The 27,326-nt window shown below is 46.5% G+C and overlaps 2 protein-coding genes and 1 non-coding gene across 4 annotated transcripts; 2 read left to right on the forward strand and 1 right to left on the reverse strand.

The window, feature by feature from the left end:
• Positions 1 to 388: 388 nt before the first annotated feature.
• Positions 389 to 3,649, reverse strand: cd40 (CD40 molecule, TNF receptor superfamily member 5). 2 transcript variants are annotated; one of them, XM_068331068.1, is made up of 9 exons: positions 3,297 to 3,649; positions 2,529 to 2,610; positions 2,333 to 2,455; positions 2,101 to 2,244; positions 1,916 to 2,009; positions 1,742 to 1,800; positions 1,454 to 1,549; positions 1,335 to 1,360; positions 389 to 820 (listed from the first exon to the last, which is right to left on the reverse strand). In XM_068331068.1, the coding sequence occupies exons 1-9, from the start codon at positions 3,333 to 3,335 to the stop codon at positions 539 to 541; spliced, it is 945 nt and encodes a 314-aa protein (XP_068187169.1). In that variant the 5' UTR covers positions 3,336 to 3,649; the 3' UTR covers positions 389 to 538. The 2 variants fall into 2 exon arrangements, with proteins under 2 accessions (XP_068187169.1, XP_068187160.1); XM_068331059.1 differs by having other exon boundaries at positions 1,329 to 1,360; positions 3,297 to 3,647.
• An 838-nt stretch (positions 3,650 to 4,487) lies between these two features.
• Positions 4,488 to 27,195, forward strand: LOC137609109 (uncharacterized). Its single transcript, XM_068335874.1, has 17 exons — positions 4,488 to 4,738; positions 5,147 to 5,275; positions 5,838 to 5,906; positions 5,988 to 6,161; positions 6,237 to 6,385; positions 6,834 to 7,019; positions 7,192 to 7,858; positions 7,943 to 8,108; positions 13,324 to 13,435; positions 15,029 to 15,119; positions 16,627 to 16,713; positions 18,889 to 19,041; positions 20,987 to 21,116; positions 21,212 to 21,244; positions 21,394 to 21,485; positions 22,143 to 22,226; positions 26,458 to 27,195. The coding sequence occupies exons 1-17, from the start codon at positions 4,664 to 4,666 to the stop codon at positions 26,557 to 26,559; spliced, it is 2,499 nt and encodes an 832-aa protein (XP_068191975.1). The 5' UTR covers positions 4,488 to 4,663; the 3' UTR covers positions 26,560 to 27,195.
• trnay-gua (transfer RNA tyrosine (anticodon GUA)) lies at positions 9,397 to 9,485 on the forward strand. Its single transcript is given in 2 exon segments — positions 9,397 to 9,433; positions 9,450 to 9,485. It is a non-coding gene; the product is annotated as a tRNA-Tyr (tRNA).
• Positions 27,196 to 27,326: the final 131 nt, after the last annotated feature.

Raw genomic sequence — 27,326 nt, forward strand, 5'->3', positions numbered from 1 at the left:
CCCCAGCAGGAAAAAAACCCCCCACAAATATGTCCCGACGCTCAAAAAGTGTTTAAAATGACACGTAGACTTTAAATCTGGGTCTTAATTCCACGTCTGTATTCAAATTTCAAACTGTTACCGTCCTGCGGCGGGACGGTGAGTCTGCACCGCCCTCTGGCGGCGACCAGGCGGAACTACACCCGCGACTACAGACGGAAGTTACTCTCGCAGATTGAAGCGCACGCTTTTGCGGAGGCGCAAAAATCCTTTTGTAACTAACCGAGTCAAATCACAACACATTAAACTTGAAAGGGAGTCGCGCGTTTTGATGACGTCACCTTTGTGAGTTCCAGGGTTTGATTTTAGCGCTGCAGGAGTCAAAGGTGATAATAAATGGAAGCTGAGGTCAAACTGAATTATTAGTATTCTTCAACAATGCTACACAAAAGTAGGAACGTTCACACACAGTTCCTCTTCATCTTCAGCTGGTGGAACAAATAACACATCAGTACACATCAGTACAGGACGCCACGACCACGGCGAGCAGCTCCGTCCGTCAAACAGTCTGTGATTCCTGCCGGGACCGGACCGCTGATTTCCCGTTCTCCTGCGTCACGTAGTTTCCTCTGTCGGTCAGGAGCACGCCGGTGGTCGCCTCCTCCTGGCTCATCGTGTCCTCGTTCTCCACCGGCGTCTTCATGAAATCGTCTGTTTCTGACAGGAGCTCCTGGGATGGCGGGAACTCGTCCTTGGTGCAGTCGGTCGGATGTGTCACCACCACCGCCGACGCGTCGGTCAGAGGCTCCATCCTGTCTCCCAGACGGGATTCGATGCAGCCCTGCAGACGGGAGGAGACGAATGAACCAACGTGGAAACGTGGCTTCCCGCTTCGTGCTAAGCTAAGCTAACATAACCTACTAGAGTTTTTAAAGGTTTAAAGGAAGCTGCTTTGTGATTGGACAAGTCAAACTCAAGGAAAATAAGTAGGTCAAAAGTGTGCTTTGACCAAAAACTACATTTCCCATAATGCAATATTTAAGTTCTTTTTAACTTTGACAAAAATGTTAAGAATAAAGTTAATGTCCTAACTTGTTTTTGATATTATTTTTCTTTACTCTCTTGAATAGTTTGATCCTTGATTGATGGAGTTCTGTGGGTTTAATAACCTGACAAAAGGATTTATGTTATAACAGAGAAACAAACATATTTTTTCTGTGTAATTAATGTTTGTAGCTTGAATAAGTAATAAATTCTGTGTTAAGATGACTGACATTCAGGGTTCGTTGAATTCGCTTTGCAGCGCAGCCCTCATGGTTGAAAGTCAGAAAGACAGAAATGGCGTTTACCTTTACCTTTGCGTTGGCGTCACACCGTCCACCTGAAAGAAAAAAAAAAAAAAAAAGACAGGAAGTCAGCAGGAGGTCATGAGGTTGGTGTGTGTGTTGTTGTGTGTTGTGTGTGTGGAGGATACCTTTACACAGGTAACACAACAGCATGGCAAGGAGTCCGACAAACGCTGATACAGTCGCCACGACGATCACGATGGTGTGCGTACGCGAGGATTCCACTGCAAGGCGAGGAAAAGAGAAAAGTCATCTTCTGTAAGGCAACGCGACCCCGGTTCTGACAACACCGGCCCGTCCAGGCTGGAGCTATGAACCCCCCCACCCCCAACACAGCACACACACACACGCATACACACACACATGAAAGTGAAACCCTCAAACCACACAGCTGCACCCTCCCACTCACAACTCACCGCAGATGCTATCGGAGACGGCCGTTCCACTTTGCTGAACTTCCTGTCCTTCCTGACACCTGCAGGAACATTGGTGTCTTTAGAGCACAGCCCCCCCCCTCTGCCCCCTCCCTCGATCTGGACTGCCTGAACCGGTACCGGCCGGGTCCGGTGCCCAACGTGTCCCGTACTCACCGGGTCCAGTTCCGACAGACGTCCTCGCTGGAGTTCTCCCCAGAAAAGGTTCCTTTGGGGCATTTCTGACACACCGTGTCCCTGGAGTGGTTCCCTGAAAGGTTCAGCCGAGGGTGGGAGGGGGGGGGCGTCAGTGGACAGCTGATGTGTCTTTACACCGGGTGTGAATCAGAGCCGGGTCGTACCTCTAGACCGGACCCCCCATCCGGGCTCACAGGTGCTGTGTGGGACACAGGTGATGCACTCCTCAGCGGAGCAGTGGAACCCCGGTTTGCAGGAACAGACGCTTCGTTTGGTGATCTCGAATGAGGGAATCAGGAAGTTCCGGTCTGGAAGGAGAACGGACAGAACCGGTACTTTACTCGACATCGGATCCGACCTCCGGTGGAAGGAGGAGGTGGGCGTGGCCGGTCTTACTCAGGTCGCAGTACGGCTGGCGTTGACACTTGGGTTCTCTGGTGTATCCATCCTGGTACTCCTTCCTCCCACACGGCTGGCACTGCGGTTCCAGACAGGTTCCGAGCGACGACATGCTGGTACCTGAGGGGGGCGGGGTCAGAGTTAGGGTCGGGGTCAGGGGTCAGCGCCATGGGTTTGAGTTCACTCCGCCTACCTGGACCACACATGGTGCAGCATTCTCCGTTCAGCTCGTACTGGGTGCGCGGATCGCATCGAGGTTGAGCGGCCGTCGTCACCTGCCACACAAAACATCAAACAGAACAGCCCCGCCCACGTCACTATGACGTCATCTACCCCAGAGGGCGCACTGACATGAACGAATGAGCATTATTTTCTGTTCCAGATATTAGATGACGTCATTAAATGTCTTATTAAATCCCGCCTCTACCTGTGTTCCAATGGGAACAGAATTACAGTTCCGCACTGGATGTCTCCAGAACCGGTGCCGGTACCGGACAGGGTGCCGGTGTCTGCAGTGGTGTGTGTTGAACACATTGCATTCCTGTTTTTCTGATCTGAGCATCGCTTCCTGAAAGCAGCCCGAAAGGGGCGTGGCAGGAAAGTCCCAAACATTCAACCGTCACCTGAACCTGAAGTGCGGGTCACACCTGGAGCCCCGGTTCGACCCACTGGACGTGAAACCCTTGATTATTATTATTATTTATTTATTTTTTTTCACGTTAACATTCATCCACAACAGATTTCCACCACTTCATTCCCACAGCGCGAAAACGAAAGTGAAAGAAGTGTAGGATCCGAGCCGTGAGCGGTACCGACCCAAAAGCTGGTCGACCCGGTTACCGAACAGCTGATCCATTGATACCGAATGAAGAGCATCAAAAAGTTCTGTCCTTCAGGATCAAATCAGATGTGATCCGGAATCACTATTAAATTCTAATATAATCCTAGTCAGGTCACTCACCGTGACGACCCACAGCACCAGCAGCCGCGGCGGACGCATGTCGGTTCGGTTCGGTCCCGGTAACGACAGGTCCGGTTCGTCTCTGCTGTGTCTGTCTGCTCTGAGAGCTGTCCCGGCTTTTACTGCGGAGGGAGGGCTCTTCTGTGCTGGAGGGGTTTTTCTTTGACCGTTTCCTGTAAAGTCCCGTCTCAGTCCCCCCCCACCCTCCGATGCATTTAATTCGGTCTGAAACTTCCCAGCAGTGGACCCGACTGGAACCGGAACCACGTGGAAAACACCTCCCGAAGATTTCTTCCGAAAAACCAAGCAGGGCACGAACCACACCGTTCAGGTCCTGTTGCCATAGGTGACAAGCCCTGCATTTCTTCGGCAGGTACTGGGCGTGGCCAAAGACCACACCCCTTTGCTGGAGTTTCATGGGTATTTTTTTAAAATGCCTTTAAAAACTTTCACTTCCCATCAGAAATTGTGAGACGTTGTCCCAGTGGTATCGAAAGTCCTCGTGTCTGTGTGTGTGTGTGTGTGTGTGTGTGTGTGTGTGTGTTCACCCAGACCCCTGGGGGCCCCAGTGGAACACACAGTCAGTGTGTGTTGTGTCGTTGCAGGTAGGCGGGGCTTGGCAGGGTTTCTCTGAGGTGAAAGAGGAAGTTCTGTTTGACGGTTAATCCACTTCGTCTTTGGAGGTTCCCTCATTCGGTTTAAAGGTAATTGTCAGAGGTGTCATGTTCTGAACGAGACAAGCATCACTTCATCTGTTCCCAAGGAAACAGGGAAAAGAATGAATGGATGAATGAATGAATGAATGAATGAATGAATCGGACTTGGTGTCTTCTCTGCATTCTACGTTCTTCATCCACCAGGTGTCCACCTGGCCTCCCACTGTCCTACTCTGTTGAACTGTTAGCGCCCTCTCCTGGACGAAGTAGCCCAAAGCTCTCACACACACACACACACACACACACACACACACACACACACACACACACACACACACACACACACACACACACACACACACACACACACACACACACACACACACACACACACACTGTCCAACAAATTCAGACGTGTAAAACTGACTGCAAACGTGTGTTCTTGTGGGTGGGGCCTCTCCTCACCTGGAGGAGGTGTAGACTGACAGAAGGCATGTGTTCCTGTGGGCGGGGCCCCTCCGTAACTGGAAGACGTGTAACCAGAGCTGGAACACAAATCACAGCTCATCCAGAGTCAGACTGGTTAGCGGAGTTAGCTCTAGTGGGCCAGATAGAATCCATTCAAGACACATGATCTGTATATTCTTTGCAGAACCGGGTCACTTTCAAACTGAATGGGTTCATGGATGTTTGTGTGAACTCTAAAGAGCCATGATACCAAGTTTAGGATCGAAGAAGAAGGAGAATCTGCCCACAATGGACAGACACACCGAGGAGCTGCCGCAGGTAAGAGTTCATGTCGCTGGTTTGATGGTTCCTCCACCGCTTGGTCCAGCTGGATTTATGATGGAACAGTCGGATCCACTGCAGCGGTTCTGATCAGCAGCTTTCTGAGAAAACCCTTCAGGGTCAGTTTGAGAAGTTTTCACTTCCTCGTTTCGATCTCACTCCTCTGCTGGTTGTAGTTTCCCCGGGAAGTTTTTACTCAACAAAACAAAACAGTTCTAGGAAGTATGTTTCTGTCCCAGGTAGTTATGACGTCATGTCATTAGCATGTGTCACGTATGTGTGAGTGTCAGCCTCAGTGAGAGGAAGCAGGTAACGAAAGCTGTGACGGGTTTCAAGAAGCTAACTGTTAACATCTATCATGTAACTAACAGTTAACTAACACGGATCTTCCTGCTGTGCCTTCAGCTGAGCAACGAGATGCAGCTCATCATCATGAACAAGGTGAAGAGCGGCGAGCTGTCAATCGAGGACGCTCTGAAGCTGGCCAAGCAGGACGAGAAGCTGATGCTGGAGCAGAAGAACCAGAGGGAGGAGGTACCAGCTTCTAAACCAATCAGATCCAACCTTCACCAGCCGTGGTCCCAGATTCTCACCTTTACCTGACGAGGGCTAGAAGAATATACATGATGTAGATATGGGGGTGCAATGGTGAACTAGTTAAATCACATGTGTCAAACTCAAGGCCCGGGGGCCAAATGTGGCCCACCACATTATTTTTTTTGGCCCACGAGAGCCACAAACGAGTGTCTAAAAATGAGTAAAATCACCAAAGTAAAATCATGTGAAATGTGTAGTTCCTGTGGTTACAGACTCACCCGGACCATCCAGACCACAGCTGGGCTCAGAGCTGCCATCACCATCCACCCAACCCGGTCGTCATAGCACCCGGATGAGGGTCATATTGTCTCTGACTTTGACACATTTGCGTTTATGAGTTTTGCACCTGAGCGAGACAAACTAGTTCCCTGTTTGTGATGTCAGAACCACACACAAGCCGCTGGGCCTGCTGGATTGGTTTTAAAATAAACCAGTTTCTGCGCTGCTTCATGTCCAATTACCGACACAAAGACATGATTGATATCTGTGTTTTTACCAGTTGCAGGATCAGTACAACTTCAGCGTCCACAAGCACAACCGCTACAGGTGGCAGAAACGGGTCTTTCAGGTGAGACCTGAAGCTATGCTAGCACCTATGAGCACTGAATCATGAATGTTGAGCCCTGAACGTCTATCTGTGTTGGTCCAGATCGACTTCAAGACCCATCAGCTGTGCAGCATTGAGAAGGGCATTGTCAAGCGACAGATTCCCTTCTCCACTGTCAAGAGCTGTGACGATGCACCGGGTTCCAAGTTCTCCATTTCCTTCAGAGGACATCACGACTATGAGCTGGAAGCCACCTCAGTGGAGGACAAACACAAGGTTTTGTTGGGTCAGTTCTACCATTCTGATGCTGGCATGCAGTGTTATCATGCTCTGTTCTCTCTGTCGGTTCAGATGATCCAGCTTCTCAATCAGATCATCCACAGGAACATCTACAGTGATCCGGAGGAGGGACAGGACGAGGAGCCCGAGGCGTCACGCAGCCTTCGGGAAGGCGTCATGTTGCTGCACCGCGGCGGCCTGGCGTCGTTCAGATGGGTCAAGTACGAAGTCTACCATGGAGCGCTAGACTACAACAGTTAACACAACACCAAAACAGAACCAGAACCTGTCATCCATATCAATGATACAAAGGCTGTCGTTTGACCCACTTCATCAAACAATAAAGTTGTGATGTTTTGACAAAAAGTTACAAAAAAATTGCAAAAGTTACAAAAAGTCTTTAAAATTTGCAGTTCATACAAATTAAGCGTTTCTTTTCTCGGGATCCTGGTTTGAGGCAAAGTCTTGGAGTTGATGTTTGCCCCCAAACACATTATTTAATTATCCTGCAAACAAACAAACAAACAAACAAACAAACAAACAAACAAACAAACAAACAAACAAACAAACAAACAAACAAACAAACAAACAAACAAACAAACAAACAAACAGTAGTACATGAAGAGTGATTAGTCGTTGGAATGACGACCCCTATCCCTTTCTTTCCAGGTACGAGGTCACGCTCCTTCCGGACCAGCTGGTGCTGCGGCCCCTCAAACATAGACGCCCCTCCCTCGAAGGGCCGGTCTCTGAGCCCAGGTCCACTGTCATCCACCTGTCGGACGGAGACACCTCCGTCCAGACGGCCCCGAGTGCGGACGCTTTCACCCTGATCACCCACAAGAACCAGTACCAGTGAGTGTGTCCTTTAGATGTGTGCACTAGAATACAGTCAACTAATGTGTCTTCAGATCCAGTTACAGTCTGGATTCTCCCCCAGCAGCTGACTGTAGCAGCGATAATGTCATGAATACAGACGGCGGTCTTCACATCTCTGTGCTGGGTTCATTCTGTCCATTTGTTGCAGGTTCCGGATGATGGTACCAGCACCAGCGAGCCCCTCCACGGCGCTCCAAAACGAGCGAGATGCTTGGGTAGAGGCGATTCACAAACTCTGTTTGGAGTGGAAGAGGAAGTCAACGACCGAAGACGCCAAAGATGCCGAAGATGATTTCCCGGAGATGACGAGTCTCCGAAACATCAGCATCACCGAAGAGAGGGAGAACACCATCTCAGACCTGGAGTCCAGTGGAAGCTACAGCAACAGAGATACCATTCCCGTTTTTCCTGCAGTCGATAATAAAATTGCAGAGCCCACCATTATTATTGAAAACCCCAACCCCCCTTCGATTATTGAAAACCCTAACCCCCCCACTGGAGAAGGAGGTCTCCTGACAGCCATTGACACGAGTCAAACACTACCTGTTGCCAAAAGTCGCACTAAGAGACCTCTACCACTCGCGCCATCATCCCCCGTTCACCCTTCACCTCCTCCTACTCCCGTCAGAGTCCCGCCCACGGTCCCAGAACCCGTCACTGACTCAGGCTCAGTGGAGGTGAGTCCGCCTTTGCCTCCAAGTATCCCGGCGCCTCCACTACCTCCCCCGGTTCCCCCACCTTTACCCATCAAGAAGAGGTATTCTGGAAAAACACGGACCAAAGTCTTCCACTGGGACGTGGTGGGATTAGGGCAGGTAACCCTGGGCGGGTCTTCCTTGTTGGGGTTACCCGGATCTTAAACCTGCTTCTACATTTCTGTTTCCTCTGTTTCTTCACAGATTGAAAAGTCCTTGTGGACGCAGGAGAGCCGCCGGAATGTCGAAATCGACACTGGGCGATTATTGGACCAGTTTGCTGTGAGGAATCTGGTGGGGGTGACCAGCGTGGCCGAGTCGAGTCAAACCCAGAACATCATGCTCAGCGAGAAAGTCGCTCACAACTTCAGTGAGTATCTGAACAGCATGTGTGTGAGCGCCGAAGCGGTCTGAACAGCAGGAATAACAAGTCTATTTCCGGCTTCCTGAGAGCTGGGATGTTTGACATTTACTTCCTTCAACCAGCAGGGGGCAGCACCGCGCAGAGCGTGGACAGGGCCTGCAGAGGAAGAGGGAGGATGAGGATTTTCATTGTCATGATTTACTCTTTAATTGTCCGATTAAGAGTCAGCAGGTCTGTGGACCATTTGAAACGTTAATATCGGTGTCTGTAGTCATGGAGACGGATGATGCTCCTGGACGTGTCAGCAGGGGGCAGTGTGTACCCGACGCACATACAACCCCCCCCCTCCTCTTCAGAGACATGGTGGAGGGGAACATATTCTGTATCTCATCTAATAGCTTTTCACTTTTGATTAACTGAGCGGACGTGATTTGTATATTTCAAAAACCCGAACCGGAGAGAGAGAGGGGGGGGTGGGGGGGGGTGGGGGGGGGCATTTCACACACCTACCCTCACAGCTCCTCCAGGAGGAATCAGCGTGGGTGCGTGGACCGGCAACATAATTAGGGTTCACGTGTTGATGGAATACGGATGTGGAGGGTGGGTTCTGATCCAGAACGCTGCAGAATTTGGAGTTTGCGCTCCCTTCCGACCGGAAACAGATCACAGGCATCGGGGGGGCCAGGATCTGCTTTACCCGAGCCGAACAGGGAGGGGGGGGGGGGGGGGGGGGCTCACTCCTGCAACCGTCCCTTTAAAGTCTATACAGAACATTCTAGTCCAGCCGGGACGGAAACGTTCAACCTTTATTTAAACAGTAACACAGAAACTCCTGAAGGGTCGGGGTCAGGGTCAGGGTTGGGGTCGGGGTCGGGTCCGGCCCGGGTCCAGGTCCAGGTCCGGATCCCGAGTGACAGTGTTGATCCAGATGTTTTATTGTCCTGATGGTGGGATAAACATTCATGTTTCCGATTACAGCTGAGTTCAAATTGTAGCTGAAACTCTTCTGAATTAGTAAAAAAATGTTTGATCTTCAAAGCATTAGTGTAATATTCTGGAATAACGACCCATCCAATAGTGATCCGGCGTGATTAGATAGATTCTAGGAGACGAATAATGATGGGACTGCTGAGTTTTTGACACAGCAGGGAGAAACCGATGGGAGGAACCGACGGGTTTGAGCAGAAGGTGTGTCTTCATTCTTGATAGACCTGCGTCAGAAAATTCTAGATCCAGTTCGTTTGGTTCAGGATAAAGAAAGTGGTCCCTCTAGAGCTCCAGAACCATCACCACCCCTTCGATAGCTCAGTTGGTAGAGCGGAGGACTGTAGGAGGTCAGAGGCAGTGATCCTTAGGTCGCTGGTTCGAGTCCGGCTCGAAGGAAGTGTTTTTATAGTCTTTATTCACTGGACTAGAGGTTTTTCAGTGGGTCATGAGTTCACTGAGCTAAAAAGTATTAATTCCTCTGAATTAATTCAATCTAGTTTGTTTATTAGTGGGATTAAAAAATCAAGAAGGAAAACTCGTTGTGTGAACAGATCTGTCTGAGTCCCAAACCAAAAACCTGCTTCGGATTTAAACATGTTTATGGAAACCAGAGGCCTGTACCATAAAGCTGGATTACGGCTTAGCGAGATAACTTCAGGCTTAACCCTGGCTTTACGGTACCATAAAGGTGGCTGACTTTCTATCAGGCTACGTTGTCGTGGTAACCTATGCTGAATATCTAACCTGCTCCGGAGTAGGATAAGTTCAGGATAAGAGCTCAGCAGATACAATATGGCCCCACCTACTGACCAATCAGAGCTCAGCGGGTATAACAGCCCCACCTACTGACCAATCAGTTCTCTTGGAAAATGGGCTGTCCGTTTTATGAGAACCCGGTGGATCTTGGTGCACAGCTTGTGCGAAGAGCGCTCAAGTGCGAGAGAATATTCAAAGATCGCTGTAATCCATTCGAATTGCCTGAACAATCACTGTACGAAAGGTAGAGGTTTTGGGGAGAGGGGTTACATTACATCTGTCAGCTGCTGGAGCCTTACATCAGTAATGTAACGCACCGCAACCACGCGCTGACAGTCCCGCAGTGTGCATTGCACTGAGGTTCTTTGCCACAGTTAATATATTTCTTAGTGATGTTCGTAATTATTATGATGTCCTTAAAGCCCTCGTTGGATGGGTTACAAGCAAGCCACAGATAAAATGCCATTAATCAATTACTTGTTTAAGTAAATCATGGATTGATTCATTCATTCATAGGTACTTTTATGTATTCTGCTGGCGATGCCGAAAACCTTGGGAAGAACCCAGTATGTAGAGCTATTCATAAAGTCACGAGGGCTACAATCACATGCCATAACAAAGAATGTCGTACACACATAGATTTATGGAACACACAAATGTTACTGTAGTCAGATATACAGGTGCAGTCATAGTGGGGAAGTAATATTATAATGGCACTAACTTCCGCATTGACACAGTCGGCGATTTTGTGCCAGCGATCCTTGGGTCGTTTGGCAGCTGCAACTGTGTTGCTTTTTGCCTGGATTATTGATTTGTATTGATCGTATTTATTATTTATTATTGTTTGCTCCTCCGTTGTGAAATATGCGGCTCGGGCCGCTTTGTTGCATGTTTGTGATTGGATGCATGCAGCGACCTCCGCCCTTTTTATGTGAGCGCGTACAGATTTAGAGTGGACAAGCCTGGATTGAATTAGTGAGTTGATAGCCGGCTTTATGGTACCAAAAGTCCGGAGGGCGGATATCTCGGTAAGTGAAGCCAATTAAGTAAGAGGAAGCCCGGCTAGGTTCATCAAGCTTTATGGTACAGGCCTCTGGGCTTTGAACCAGAATTTTTGCCAATCGGTTTGTTCCAAACAGAATCCGAATTATAACATTTCCGGTTTTGCGTTCCACCCATAAACTGACGTTCTTGAACCGGTTACAACAAAAAAATAAAGTTCCCGAACCGGTTAATAACGTTCCTTGTAAATATAAATATGTAGGTGCCGTATTTTGCGCACAATAAGACGCGCTTAAAAGCCTTAAAATTTCTCAAAAATCAACGCTGGGCCTTTTAACATGAAGCGTCTTCTGTGTACACTGAGTTCAGAAATCTGTAAAAATGTTTTTGTGTGACTTTAGTCAGCGCTCCAACAGCTCGGCCATTGTCCACCGACATAGGACGTACTGCAGGTATGCTGGTAACCACATTTGATAAAGACCTCCGACAGTGACGTCAGCGAAGAGACACGCTTATGACGCAACATGTAAACTCCAGGCTATCAGTTCCGGTTGATCTGTGACTCCATGCGCCCCCCACACCACCGCTTCTGTCAAAAACCACGTCAAGAGGCTGAACTCGGAGCTTGTCTCCTGGAGGATTAACGAAAGAACTCCGCCCGCTGGACATCGGCGTAAACAGAGCCTTTAAAGTTAAACTGCGTGGAGCGATGTATGAGACACGTGAACACACGTTTACCCTGACTGGGGGGCAGTGCCGAGCGAGTTACACCCCCACAATATGTGGTGGATTGCGGATCCTGGACTAATGTGTCTGCTTCGACTTCTGTCCGATGTTTCACTGAAGCCGGATCATGACCGGACAGACACCCAGAAACCAGGCGGTCAGCGGTAGAGAAACTACCGAGATATTCAATGAGGACTTTGAAGGATTCAGAACAGATTTATCAAAAAAAATAAAGAAATAAAAACATATTTTAAAATAATGTCGGTGTATTTTTAAAACTTAAATACGTAGTATAACACAGTTCAACCACAGTCAGCTTTTTGCTTCCATTGACAACCATGAACCGAACAATAATGTGCGCCATGTGTCCGGTTAAAGTACAGAAATAAACTCCGTTATTTAGACTTTATACAATGAGCCGCATGGTGCGCAAAACACGGTAACTTAAGGACTTTTAAATTGGCAACTAAAGCAATTAGTTTATATACTATAGACTATAATTATAGATATGCCCCCACCCTACAGTAAACAGTACCACAGCACTACATCACTGCTTTATGACATTTGTATCACTGTGGTTAAGGCTTATGCCTCCTACTTAGACACTACATGACATAAGACAAGAATAACTTCCACCATGTCATTTATTGCTGAACAACAGATCTTCATTGTTCTTCTCCCATGGCTCAGTATTACTACATAGAGCTGGCAGTACGGGAACACACTGCTCTGAAAATGACTGCAGCCGATGAGTTAATGTCTAAATCATACATTTGTCAGATTGACACACTGCAGTGTTCACCTGTTATGATTAAATAGTGACTGGGAGACTTTTCTTAACTGCTGCTGATAGCCGCTACTTCCCTCTGCTCTCATCTCGCGTACAATGAATGACAGGAAGTGAAATATGAGGTCAAATATTTTTTTCAGGAACGAAAAACCACCCCCCCCGGTATTAACAGGTTTACAATTATTTTCTCTTCCGATTCTGTTCCGGAACATTAAAAAATATAAAGTTTTCGGTTTCATTTTCGTTCCATGAACCGGTTCAAAGCCCTGATGGAAACAAATTCAAATCCACATGTGTCAAATCGTGTCCAATCTGTCCTGATGGATCTGATGGTTTGAGAACCGGATCGGGAATCTGGCTTTAATCAGGGCCTTTTTATTCCATTCCTGGTAATCAGGATTGAAACGAACATCCTTCAACACTCCGCTGGTACCGACTTAAAAGAATCCGTCCGTTCATCTGCCTGAAAAAAAAAAACCCCAAATACAAACTAATGAAGACATTTCCATGAAATTTAGTGGCAGGATGGAAAATAAACCCGGATGCTGATCCAGATAAATGCTGCACTAAGATTTTTACAGGATTTCCAGATAGTTCAGTCAGTGACCTCTGACCTCTGTCCCCTGACAGAAATAAAACAGCAAGAAATTTGTCACAAACATGTCTAAAACGGCTGAAGATGCCTCCTCGTGAACGACTCTAAGAGCTGCTGAATTATGCAGAGGTATATTCTGTATAAAAAAAAAAAAATTAAAAAAAAGAAGCTTTGACTTGATAGAATGCAAATTTGTTCATTTCCCGCAGGCATTTGGGAGAAAAGTAATTAAGCAAAGGACCCTTTGTCTTTGGAATGCTTTTGGAGTCATTTCATCGCAGGATAAGACGCCGATCTGCCAAGAGGAGAGCTTTCATCTCCTCCTGAGTGTGTTGACTCTTTTTTCTCATCTATTGTTCTTCCAGATATTTTCCTCAAAAGTTTCCCGGTGCAGCCGGGAGAGCTGAAGGACAAACTGTTCGTCGTGAGCGAGGGAGACGGAGGCCTGTCGGACGAGCACATCAGCACTCTGAGGAGGTAAGGGCTTCCTGCCAAAACCCAGACCCCCCGATTTGGCCCTCGTCGCCTCCGAACGCCTCCGGGCAGGAAACAAACTTTAGGAAACCAGCAGGTTAGCATCATCAACAATGGATGCGGCGCACTGGCGAGTCGGGACAATGGGAAGCAGGGAAACACAGTCTGCTGACGCGAGGAAGACCCGGCAGTCTTCCTCGCTGATCTAATACTAAATAGCAGATGCCAGAACCTTTTACCAGAGCAGCTGACTTATAAAAATTTGATCTTGGGTTATTTGCGGAGATGGAAACTATCGACATGCCCTCAGAGGAATAAGACTGGAAGTGGGTAAAACGCTTCCTGGTTCCCTACCTGCACCTCCCTAAGGAGGCCCCCCAGTAGGCGAGGGTGATCTAATGTACTGTGTGGAGGATTTTATTTATTCGGTGAAAACATAATATATATTTTAATGCGCTGCGCCGCCGGCCGGAGGAATACAATCTTGAAAGAACGACTCCCAACAGGTGCTGCAATATTAATGAGCAGCGCTCCTGCGGTGGCACGCCGCCCGGCTCATGAAAAAGTCAACGCCTTTGGTTTGAGGTCAGAACGCATGGAAATGACAGGAGTCCCAGTTTCAGACGAGTCGGGTTCACATCCAGTCCAAGCCGGTGTAAACGGCTGGTCTCCCATCAGCGTCTCGCCGCTTTATCGGAGCCGACCGCCGCCATCAGCGCCGCCTGGCTCTCAGATCACACGCCGTTTTACAGGGCCGCTGGGAATCGCTGTCAAGGCATCGCTCCAGCGCGTCCACAACATGTGATGGCGTGCAGGGTCAAAAGGTCAACACGCAGCGCTGGCGTTAAAACGTATAAATGTTTAAAAGGACACATAAAGGAAGTCTTGAAAAGTCACATTGAGAGGATAACACACACACACACACACACACACACACGCACACGCACACGCACACGCACACACACACACACACACACACACACACACACACACACACACACAGATTGTTCAGCAGTGCAGAGTGATGAAAGAGACTGTCGGACTTCCGGTTATTCCGGTTCCGTGAGGTAAATGCTAACGTTACTCCGACTGCTAACGCCTTGGACCAATCAAAGGTGTTAATATTCCTCAGGTGTTCGCAGCTCACCTCTGCTGCCCCCAGGTGGCCAAAATGAACCATTGCATAGAAAGACAGACAGACAGACAGAACAACAACAGTACAGGACTTACACTACTCAACTTGACAATGTCAGCTGAAGAAATGAATGAATGAGTACAAAGAGTAGAAAAAATAGCAGGGAGCCCACAGTGACCACGCCCACCAGTGATGTCACTACGTTCTGTAGCGCTTATTAATCCAACATGATCAATTTGTTGACTCTAATCTAGTTGTATGATCTTTCTGATTCAGCCAATCAGGCAACTTGCTCCTGTCATGTGATCTCTGGTACACCGTAGCCTAACCCTAACCTTTACCAGCACCAGCAGATTGAGATTAGCTGCAGAAATCATCATCATCCTCAAAGGAAAAATCCCCAATCTGGGTTTAAAAATGTAAAATCTGAAACTAACTGGCGTCACCGTTTCTTCCTGCAGGTACGTCCCCACCGTGGACGACATTGAAATGTACAAATCCCACAGGGGCCCTGTGACGGAGCTGCACATCGTGGACCAGTACATGATGGAGGTGCGTGTTTTTGTGTTCCTACCAGACCTCCTTCAGGTGAGGGTGGGGTGGTGGGGTGGTGGTGTCGGTTCTTCCTCTTCATCAACACGCTGTGGGAGTCGTTCCTCTGGTTACCACCTCCAGCCTCCCTGGCACTGACCCGTCTGTGGTTGGCTGAAAGCAGCAGGTAACACATGAACAGCAGGATCAGCCTACGGTGGCCTGCAGGAACATTTGACACCAGACATAAGGGTTTCTATAAATGTTGGAAACCGTGTGCATCACGTCTGTCTGCCTGAACGCCACTTCATTGAATAATCACTCTTCTTCATGGAGCCGCCGTTTAAATGCTGCACTTTAAAGGAAGTAGAGCGTCTTCAGCTGAAATTCAGATTAAAGGTGATTGCTCGTTCTTTTGATGTCCCCCCCCCCCACCCAAATCTAATGTTCTGCAATTTTCAGTCATTTCACACATTTTTATCCCAAACAGCAATTTAATTATTAAAGAAAATGAGCGGCCTCACAGCTCCCACTTCATAGAATCATTATTAGAGGTAAATGTGTCTCCCATCGGCCTCATGGGAAATTTGATTTGCTTCCTGTTGGGATCTTTATTCCTGTTATGATCCAGAATAAACACAGCAAATATCAGCTTGATGGTTTTATGTTCTGTTCCACAGAAGAAGAAACTCACCAACTCTCTAGCGCCACCAGGTGGTGACATATCTTTACATCTCTGGGCTCCCTTTAATAGCGCCATCTATAGGTCAGAATGTCCACTTGCATTGTCCAGCATTGACGGACGTCCCCTTCAACTTCTGCGAAACTTCCTGCTTACCTCCATCAAAAAGACGTAAAGCTAACGTGCTAACAGGCAAAAAATAAAGGCGGTTTACATTCTGTGATAGCTAAAATTTAAAATATTAATTTTTATTTTTTTTCAGATCTATTTTTACTTTTTGTTGAGTAATGCGTTGACGTGTTGGCCTTGAAGGGTCGACCTTCTGAGATGAACCCAGAAGGAGGCCTTTGATCGGAAAACAAGTCTGTTCCAGATTTCTTGAGGGAAATCCGTCAGATTTGATGAAAATGGACTCGGATAAATATACGATGAGTTTGAGCGCCGCCGTTGCCTCGGCTCAAGACTTCATGTCGCGTTAGGAATGAAAAACGTGTCAGAAAATGTGAGATGCTGAGGCGGCGCATCTGCAGAGTGTAGAGCAACACCTGGGGCATTTACGTTGATAGAAAAAGCTGAATGGTGACGAGGCTAGTATTTCTTCGAGGAGTTGTATGATTGTCATCCGTCAGATAAAGTGCTCTTTGGGGTTGGGAGGGGGGGTACCTGAGTGATTTATGAGAGGTTAGCGCCACTCAAAGGTCAACCAGGAAGCTCGGCCAATGGTTTTCCAAATCTTGTTTCTCTTAAATCAGCCTGCATCGAGCCCCCATCCGTCCAAAGGAGGTAAAACAACCTGACCCCCTCCCACCCCCCCCACCCCTTTAAATAATTGTCTTCTCCTCACAGATGTGCCACATCCCCAGCCTGAGTTCGCAGCTCGACCTGCTGCTGACGCTCAGGGAGCTTCCAGAGACCATGAGCGACCTGCAGCCGGTGAGCAGGGTCCGGCCCGAGCCACGCCTCCCGCCAGCTGAAGCAGGAGGACACACACACACACACACACACACACACACACACACACACACACACACACACACACACATACACACTCACACCAAATTTATTCCAGAATGCAAATGCTAATGCTGAGAAACAGGCCTGCCTTTTGACGTAAATGAAAAGAGCATCTGGGGCAAACTGACATTAAGACGTGAAAGCCTTTTACCTTCAGCGCCGGCGTGGCGTCTGAACACACTCCGGATGGTTAAAAGGCTGGAAACAGAAAGGCACTTTAAGACACCTCTCCTCATTTGATGGCGACGTGACAATGGATCAAATCAAGTCCAATTTTTCCGTAGGTGGCGTGAAAGAAAGCAAGGGTTTCGTCTTTATGAGAGGAAAAGCCACTTTGGGTTTTTATTGGTGGAGGAGAGCTGTGGAAAAATTAATGAATGGAAGTTCATTAAACTTCTGCCCTGCCTTCAAAGATAAACACTTTTTAAAATAACTCAGGCGAAATTAAATCAGGAATACGCAAAGTTACGGCAAAGAGGAGAAACAAAGGAAGAGGAATTGTTTTAAACGAAGGCAATATTTGTTTGTTTTTGTCTTTTTAGATATTTTTCTTCCTCTCCTTTATAATCCTGTGATTTATTCCCTCCATAACAAGAATTAGCAGAGTTTAAGAAATGCTTGATCAACAAAACGACTCCTTAAAGTCATCATTTCTCATCCTACACTTTATTCTAAGAGACGTCCCGCATGGAGCTCTAAATGAGATGAATTCACCTCTTCTTCATCCTCACCTCCTCCTTCTTCATCCTCTCAGATCCACTTGTGTTTCTTACAAGTAGGTGGATGGATCTTCATCATTAGACGGGGTCATCTTCAGAACTGAGGAGGAGGGTTATTTATTTGGTGGAGGGGCTGCAGGGTGTGAAGATATTGCGTCCGAACAGGAATGGCTCGCGGCTCCTGTGTTTTTATGTGATCCTGTCAGCAGCAGAGCTTCAGTCTGAGGAGGAAGAGGAGCTGAGGATGAGGCCGACGGCGATGGAATCCATCCACTGTGGCGGCGATTTTTTTTTTTTTCGTTCCTGCTATTGTTTCTTCTGCTGTAACTTTAGATTTATTCTAAAAGGTCAGCGCTTGATCCCCCCCCCCCACAACCCCAACCCCCAATGCGGAGCTACTTGCGTGCTGGTCTGGTTCCGGGTGTCGTCCCAGAACATCAAAATGATCTTCAGACAGTCTCAGCTCTTGTTGAAGGAATAAGACGGAGATTTAAGAATAAAAGAAAATATCAGAAGAGTTTTAATATTTAAGCCAGAGCAGATACATGTGTCCCCCCCCCCGCCAGATTAAAACATTCTATTAAATATTTAATATCTCTAAAATTAATCTTTCTGTCAGATCCATTTACTAATATTTCTTTTATTCAGTCCATTTTTAAAGCAGAACAAAAAAACCTCAGATTTCTGAGTTTTAGCTCAGTAAATGATCTTGTTTTCTTTTCATTTGAACCCACTTCACTTCTTCTTCCTGGAGTGTGAACAACTCGTGTTTTTGAGCTTTCTTGGTAAATTAAATTATCTTTCCAGATGGAGAGTTCATTTCCTCCTCAGTCACTGTTTATTTCCCTATTTTTAGCTTCTCCTTTTTTTTTTTTTTTTTTTGCAGTGTAATTCTGGTAACCTGTGATGAAGAGCACCGTTACGGATCACACGGGTCTTCCTTCCTCTTCCTCACCCATCCTGTTTGATGAGAGGATGAGGTAGACGTTAATAAAAATCAACCAGGAGTTCAAGAAGAAAGGAGATTTTTTATGAAATAATGTTTCTGCCGCTGGTTTCCCCCCAAAATAACTTCCTTCTCCCAAATGTTTCCATCCATATTCACCTCATAGCTGGTTAGGCGGAGAAGTTTAGCCCCGCCCGTAGAGGGACGTTAGTTCTTGACACACTTGCATACCAAATAATAACCCTGCTCGACAAGCCGGCCCAGATGATTCATCTCATGAGGTCCAACAAGGTGTTGTTTATCTCATATCATGTAAAACACCCGAGCCTTGAGTTACTCCTTGTCGGCCTGATTCCACTTAGCCGTTATGTCAGGAACGAACGGCGGTATGACACGATGCGATGAGTCCTCTCTGTGTTTGTCTTCCAGCTGATTAACCAGAAGATCCGAATGTGCACCGAGCTGAACAACAGCAGGTCGTTTGTTTCCGTGCTGGAGTACCTGCTCGCCATCGGCAATTACCTCAACGAGAACGCCGGCAAGCAAAAGGCCAAGGGAATCCGCCTCTCCTCCTTAGCCAAAGTAGGACTTGACTCCTCCGCTGCCGCATGACCTTTGCTAGCGCCGCGGCGCCGCGCTAATCAGACTCCTCATTGATAAACACTGCAGGGCCTCGCTCGCCCAGTTTCGCTCAGGTCTGCTTTTCGCTCAATCCTTCGCTCAATCCTTCTGAGAGACGGGCGGTTGTGTCGCCGCCTCCTCTTGCAGGAGATGTTAAACTTTGCGAGTGAGGCCACTCGTGGTTCAGTGTCTTACAAACGGACCTTTAGGTGCAGCTAGTCGGCGGTTCTGTTCATTAAAATGGATGAGTGTTCTGTTTTATTCAAAAGGAATAGTTTCGTTTTTGGGACACACTTTGCTTTTATAGCCCAGGGTTCTAAGAGAGGGTCGTTTCCTGTTTGTCCAGTCATTAAGAAGCTGGAGTCAGAAGATGGTTAGCTTAGATTAGCTTAGCACGACACGTTGACTCTGTTTAAGGAGCATTAAAGAGCTCGACAGAGCTTGTTGTTGTCTACATAATGTTTTGTCCAATCAGGGTGGACTTGGATCGGGCAAACCTAAGCATTGACAGCCATCCTTCGCATTTTCTACAAATGCAAAGGATGAGTTTTCAGATCACAGTCTAAAGATTCTAAACTCTATAAAGTCTGGATTTGGCCAAACACAACTGAATTGGACCGGTTTTTTTTGGTTGTTTTTTTTGTTTCGTCACATTTGCTGCACTGATGCATCAAAACTCTAACTTCAATTTGGGCTTGGGAGCTGTTAAACGCATGGCTGCCAACGTTTCTGGGTCTGCAGTTGTTTTCTTCCCGTCCCTGGAATGAGTTTTTTAGTTTGAACCTCCATGTCTCTCAGTTGGGACAGTTTAAGGGCCGGCGCTCTCGGCGCGGAGGTAAAGCGTCCTCTGCTTCATTTAATGAAGCCGAGGCCTTGTGTTCCCTCAGAGGCGTCCCCTGCTCTAATTGAGAATTGTAAACTGTGATGATCCGGACAGACTCTCGTCAAGTTAATGGTCAAGCGCTTCAAAGCACAGATTTCCAGTTCATCTTGCATCTTTTTCAGAGTCTTACCTTTTACTTTTTATTGTGCATCGATACTTGGCGCATGTCTTGTGTGGATCTGGTCCTCGGGGGGGGGGGGGTCGGCGTGGTCCTAAAACGGATAAACAACAAAACCCGGAAAATCACCTGTTTCGCTTTTCCTGCATTTTATCTTTACGGCACCAAAGCAGAAACTGGAAATACTGCAGATCATACCTCTTCTCCGACCAGTCAATACTGCAGTGATAATATAAAACACCAGAAAAGTTCCTACATCCTATAGGAACACAACTTCTGTCAGTCTAATATGAATTATAAGGGGGGATTTGCTGCAGCTGGTGAATCAGAGATGCTCTATAACAACAGATGACCCCTCTGGTACGGAATTGGTTTCACTGGGACTCTTCAGGTCTCATCATGAGGGTCAAATTGACATCAGACGGTTTAGGATGGAGCAGAAGCATCCGCCGCAAACGTCTGTTTTTGTCCTACCTTAATGTAACCAGATGCTGTCAGCCAATAGCATGCATGTATGGAATCACGTGACTACCTACTAAAAGTCTGCAACGTAGTGAAGCCGTGCATCTTGAATCATGAATAAACAAGGGATTACTGTACATTAAACACCCCCAACGCGACTCCAGTGAAGCTAAGTATGCGCTAACAATCCCAGCTAGTCATAGCACCGGCTTACAAACTGCAGTACTTGGAGTTATTTACCTTCATGCATTTATTCATTCACATGTTTGTACCTTTGGACGATGGAAACACACAAACGCAGTGAGTGAATAAACGCTTTGCTGCCCGCCGGCGCCGGTATCGCCGCTCACATCTGTCTTGTTTACTTGGTGAGACCTTGTTCTGCGTGGCGGGGGAATTGGAGTTCGCGCTGTTGTTCACGCCGTTTCCTCTCCCTCCCCCAGCTCTCCCAGCTCCGTGGGAGGGACACCAAGTTCACCTTGCTGCACGCCCTTGTGGAGCAGATCATGTTGCATGAAGCGTGGTTAGCCACTTTTACCCAGGAGCTGGCAGAATTTGAAACTGTCCCAGGAGGTATTTTCTAATCAAGATTTGATCAAAGTGGGAAAAAATGTGTGTTGTGTGTGTAAACGGAGTGTTGTGTGCTCTTCTCTCTTTCTATTGGCTAGCATCCATCAAAGGCCTGACCGCAGAGGTAGACGGTGAGTAGATCACATTTTACTACTGAGATCTCTGGAGCGCTGACCCGCCTGCTTTTTGCTAGCTCATGGTTTTTTTTTATTTTTGGGTAGCAAATTGCCTTTTTGGATTTAAATATAATGATGATGTAACCCAGATGTGTTTGTTTCAGTCCTTAAGAGGGAGGTGCAAAAGGTCATTCAGTATTCAAGGAAATTCAGAAAGGGAAACTCCGAGCATCCCAAATTCTCCAAGGACCTGAAGGTGAAGCATGGAAATGTGTCTTTATTACCAGTAAATCATCTAAAAGGTGGGATTGTGTTCTTAGTTTACAACCGTGGAATTGACCAGGTTGCACTGTTCTCGTCTTTTATTGGCTGCCCGTTATGGGTCGTTGCCCCCCCCCCCGCTGGTATTTGAATACCTGTTGGGGCAGATTGAGGTGGCATTTGTTCCTCCTTCCGGTCCAATCGGACTCCGGAGTTCAGGAACATTAGTTCTACGGAACGATAATTCTATACAAATAAAACCTTGAGAGAGAAACAAGAACGTAAAGCGAAGACAGACATAAAGCCAGAGTGAGTTCTGGACTGTTGTCCATCCTCGGTCTGGAGGGTTGAGGTGTGGGGGGGGGGTCCGTCCGTGAACCTTCAAGGTGAACCGACTCTTATCTAACTCCACATAAAGCCAGGAGTCCTTCAGCCTCCTCCGGTGAACAACACATGTTCCCAACTGCTGAAGGACTCTCAATGAAGGCAGAGGCTGCTTTAGCTCTAGGGTGGGGGGAGGAAGAGGAGGATGAGGAGGATGGGGGGGGGGTTACATATCTGTTCTCTTAGCCATAACTTTGATCAATGATCGTCTGCATGATTGGACTGACCAGAAGTGCCTTGTGGGTTTTTTCCCCCCCCAACGCTCCAGATGGTCATAGACAAATACAACATCAGTCTCACTGCGCTGACGAAGATGTGTGAGGAGATGAAGAGGAGCTACTCCGCCATCCTGGTAATCCTTGTTCTAGGTGTCTTTTGTGTGTCCTCAGAGATAGACTGTCTTGTTCCAGCCGTGGATGGATGGCCTTCTGCATGTGTTTGTCATTGTGTCTGCTCGCGCTGCATCGGGATACATCTCAAAGAAGAATATCTCCAAGGTTACCTGTTTCTCAACGGGCGTCCTTTAGGGTTTACGCGGCGCCGTTGATCTACGGCGCGCCGCCGCGTCTCCACGTCATTTAACAGCCGCTCTGAAAGACTCCACTCCTTCTCATCAGGATTAGTGAACAATCGCTGCCGTCTGCCGTTGGGGCGTTAGAGACAAGTTCATCCTGGCCCTTAATGTGTGATGTCACATCGATGAATGGTCCATGCAAGATTAAAAAGGAAGGCGGCAAGGGCCCCCCCCCCGATGGGTTCCTGATGTGTTTCTGAAGAAAGCATTAGTCCAGAAGGACTCGTACTACCAAGCTGTCAGGTCGTTGGTTTCTGGGAGGGTGGTGTAGGACATCTTTTAGAAAGTCACACCTGTTATTGAAATAAGATTCAAACCTGGACGCCTCATCCAGAGTCCAGGCCGAACAGATCCCGCCGCAACGTAGCTTGTGTTAGCTCGCATACGTTATCGAGAGAAGTTCAGAAACAGGCCTCCGATTATTGAAAAGAGTTATACACCAAAAACGAATGTTTTTAGAGGATATAACAATCGAGCTGATAAAAAAATTCCTCTCCTGGCTCTAGACGGAGGAGGTGCTGGTCACTCCTTATTCTCTCGTCACATCGTCTTTTTGTTAGCTAACCTGTTCAGATTAAGTTTATAGCGCGCCGGCCTGCTTTTGACATCTTAACAGGTGCTTTATCTTTTTTTATGGAGTCCCCACCAAAAACAATCAATACAAAAAGCAGTGCTTGTTCTCTGTCTCTATGGACGATCCATCATCATGGAGGCCACTTATCCTTCCTGCTGTTTGAGTGATTGGAGCTGCAGCCGTGAGCTGCAGGCTTGGTGAGGATTGTGTTATATCAGAGACACAATTAGATTCTTCAGCACAAAACTTTTTCACAACTTTCACATGTGTAAGGAACGGAGGGTCGGATGAACACATCCAGAGAGCGCTAAAAATAAAAAGAGCACTGTTCTCCTAGCAGAATCGTCCTCACACCGGCGGCGCCTTCGCTTCACCGCCTCCTTTATGACCGGTGCAGGTTTAATGAAGTACCACTTAAAGGAGTAGAAGATGTAGTTTTGTGTTTATGGTAAAAATGTTTAGAGAATAGTTGTAAAAAAAATGTAAAAAAGATGCAGTTTATGGCTAGTGCTGTTAGCTTAGCTTAGCATAAACACTTAAAATAGTAAAACTCAAGATCTCCACTTTTATTTCTCCACAGCCTAAGGACAGGTGGAATTTTATACTTATATTTTATTCTATTGTTTCCATGGAAACATGTTGTTTTGGTAACTCTGAAGACCGCTAATGTTTTGCTAACATATCTAGCTTCACATAAGTTACACGCGCATTTATCTAAATATCATGATAATGAAATTTATTCTTGATAAGATTAGAGTTTAAGCGTTAAGGTGGGAGGGGATTTTCTGCCTAGCGACAGCACAGATAGGAAATCTGATTGGGTAAAACTCCCATATAGGGGAGTAGCACTGAAAACAGAAATGAATGGAATAACGCTAAACAGATCAATGAGAATAAACTCAATTAAAACATTCAAAACAAAATAATGAAGTGATGACATTCTGGTTGTGACCATTTCTAGGCCAGCAGAGGAAGCGCCGCCCACCAAACTTCATACTGGCTTCAATGGAGTGAACATCATAGTAGAAAACAAATCCGTTGTGTTTTATTCATGTTCCACACAGCGTCTCATCTTTGTTGGAATAAACCTCTTATATAAATAGAATAAAAAATTTTTTTTTGCATTAACACATAGATTTAGTCCAAAAACATTTTAAAATGGGCTTTAAGCTCTAAATGTGAAGCACGCGGACGTGAATGACGTGTTGACTGTGTTCTCAGGTAAAGGAAATAAATGAGAAATTAATATTATTCCTTATTCCAAACACAAATCTGGCCTTTTAAAGTTTAACAGCTTGACCTTTAACTCGTCCCCTTCAGGCCAGGAGCTGTTTTTAATCAGCACCGGTGACCCGGTCCGTCCCAGTCAAGGTCGGAGCGGCGGGACACGGGAATTCTTTCTAAATCTGAATTTCAGATGTTACTTAATTTAAATGTGCTGTTTTTAGGGTCCCTATCAGCCCACTGTGTGTGTGTGTGTTTGTGTGTGTGTGAGACCTCCTGCATATACAATAAACTCCTTCTGGGGGGTTAGAGGAGGTGATGGAGTCTGACTGGGTGGTGGGGGTGGGCTGGGGAGCAGCAGGTTGGGGAAAAAGCGTCACATTCGGTCTCGTCTTGTCATGGGGGAGGAGAATTCTTAATGATGCCCTTGAATAACCAACATGCAAATTTATTAAACATAGAAGGATCTCATTAAATTTTTCACAGCTGATTTCAGAAAGGTCTTTTTTTGGGAGGGGTGGATGGTGTGTATTTTAAAAAAGCAGGAGAGTTTTTATGCAACATTTCCTCTAATTTCTTTTATCTACTTTTCTCACCATGCAGTAAAAATCTGTGAAGCTCCAAATCAGACAGGATTTATTAATTGTCGACTGAACAACTCAAACGTTAAAAATACATAAACCCACTCTTTTGAACATTTTAGCACCTCGTCTTGTAGCTTTATTTGTGAACTTAGAAGGTGGATCTGTGTTTCTGGGCCTCTCGTGACATCATACTTGTTACCTGTGATGTCATAGGACGCATTCATCACACGCCGTCCCCTCCCAATGTAGATCTATGTTAAAAAAAACAAAAAAACAATAGGAGGACGTGAAGAAGTGGGCAGGGGATGACGTTTAGGATGAAGAACTATCCCACAGATGATGATTTATTAAAACTGTGGACTGAAATTAAACTTTTAAGAAGTCATATTTTATCATCTCCATTACTCACCTTAAACAAAACCAAACAAAGACTTTTAGGTTTTTTATTTCTTACGTTATCGACTATTTCTGTTCAGTGGCACGTCCAGGTCACAGTGAAAACATGCTTAATTTTCCCTTCACTTCCTCCGTCTTCATCCTTTATCTACTGGTGGGTTTAGCTAGGTCAATGCTTGGCACGGGGTTAGCTTTTAGCGATTAGCATCTTCATCAGGATCAAGTGGTTTAGCGCCGGCCTGGCTGACCCTGATTGATTTTTGGAGTTTTTATCACGAGTAATGTCCTGACCTCATAACGTCTTGACTTTGTAACTTTCTCACTTCGCAACATCCTGACGTCGTAACATCCCGATCTTGTAATGTCTTGACTTTGTAACATCCTGACTTTGTAAAATCCTCACTTTGTAAAGTCCTGACTTTGTAAAATCCTGACTTCTTAGCATCCTGACTTTGTAACGTCCTGACTTCATAAAGTTCTGACTTTTAACGTTCCGACTTAATAACATCCCAATTTCGTAACCGCCAAACTTCATAAAATTCTGACTTTGTCCTCAGCTTGGGTTCTTGTCACCACTGTCCAATCTGCTTATTGTGTCCGTATGTAAAACGTGGATAAGCTCCGCCCTCGGTAGGAATGTCCGAGCAGAATCCAATCAAATTACAAGACGATGCAAAACAAGTGGGCAACATTTTGTAACTTTGCTTTTGTGTGTGTGTGTGTGTGTGTGTGTGTGTGTGTGTGTGTGTGTGTGCGTGTGTGTGTGTGTGTGTGTGTGTGTGAGGGGTGGCAGAATAAGGAAATCTGGAACTTAATATTGATTTTAAATCTACTAAACATAATGAGCAGAATGAGAAGAGCGGCAGCAGCCAGTCTGATCTTCCACCTGCGCGTCAACAGCATGCAATGAGCCCATTAGAACACTTAACCGCCTCGACCCTTTGTGACAAAGTTGGACTCCAGAATTACTGACATTTTTCTGCAGGTGACCCTTAACCCCCCGAGGTAGTATTAATTCAGCAGCGCATGTCTGCCTGATGGTATTAGTGCACTCAAGGAAGGGGATGCATGCCGAAGCAGTATATGAAGTAATTATTTTAAAAGAGCGGTGCGGGGACGGATGTGCACGAGCCGGGCTCCGGCGCACTAATGGGACTGGATGCAGTTGTTAATCGTAAAATGTGGAAAAGAAAAAAAATGGAAAAGCTCATCCTGTTTTTCTCTCGCCAAGGTTAAATTCGGAGAGCCGGCGGACCAGGACTCTCGGGAGCTCTTTGGGCTGATCTGCCAGTTCATCCACGACTTCAAGAGGGTCCGTGCTGAAATTATATGATACTGATTGCATATTGATAACCGCCGCCGCCGCAGTGGAGCTCATTGAACAAACAAACCTCATCCCAGTCACAGTTCAGTCAAAATAGAGGTTTGGATGTAGGTTTATGTGGATCTGCACTGCATAGACCGGTATTTCCAGACCTCTTGTGTATTTTTACGTCCTGCGCTGTACAGATATTTTACTTCATAAAGGGCATCTGGATTTGATGGATTGCACAAACATGCATAATTAATTGTGAGGGGGTGTTAATGTTCCTGGATGATGAGACATCTGTCAGAAGTCAAATATAAAACTGATCTGTGTGGCATTATTTCATGTCGGCGGCTGTTCTCATTCTGTTTGTCTCCATGTTTACTGAACAATCACTTTGAGATGAATGGATACTGAAGGATTTGACAGAAACACTCAAGAGTTTCTGTCAAAAACTCCAAAACACATCCAGCACCGCAGAGGCCGGTGGCGAATGGGCGAACCCCCAGACCCCCTCATACCCCCCAAAACATCTTCCTATAAAGGAAGAAACCACCGACTACGACTGGAGCTTTGCAGAAACTGGTGATTCATTAGGAGGATGCTGCTAATTTCATTAAACGCTTCCTTCACAGAGCGTTTCTTATTTATTACATCTGCATACGTTTATCGGACGGAGTCTTCGGTCTGATCTGTGTCTCAGTCCTGCTTCTGCTATTAAACAGATGAGTGCCCTGATATCTGTCGCATTCAACAACAGTTAAGTCCTTTCTGCGGAACTGGATTGAGAAATA

This window comes from Antennarius striatus, chromosome 2 (assembly GCF_040054535.1).
Source record: "Antennarius striatus isolate MH-2024 chromosome 2, ASM4005453v1, whole genome shotgun sequence".
NCBI lineage: Eukaryota > Metazoa > Chordata > Actinopteri > Lophiiformes > Antennariidae > Antennarius > Antennarius striatus.

Coding starts and splice junctions, on each gene's coding strand:
- cd40 (XM_068331059.1), bottom strand. CDS start 3,335: ATGCGTCCGCCGCGGCTGCTGGTGCTGTGGGTCGTCACG. Junction 2,245..2,332: donor CCAGCCGTACTGCGACCTGA/GTAAGACCGGCC, acceptor TTCTCCTTCCAG/ACCGGAACTTCCTGATTCCC. Junction 2,010..2,100: donor ATGGGGGGTCCGGTCTAGAG/GTACGACCCGGC, acceptor TGAACCTTTCAG/GGAACCACTCCAGGGACACG.
- LOC137609109 (XM_068335874.1), top strand. CDS start 4,664: ATGATACCAAGTTTAGGATCGAAGAAGAAGGAGAATCTGCCCACAATG. Junction 15,120..16,626: donor TGGACCAGTACATGATGGAG/GTGCGTGTTTTT, acceptor TTCTCCTCACAG/ATGTGCCACATCCCCAGCCT. Junction 22,227..26,457: donor GGAGCTACTCCGCCATCCTG/GTAATCCTTGTT, acceptor TCTCTCGCCAAG/GTTAAATTCGGAGAGCCGGC.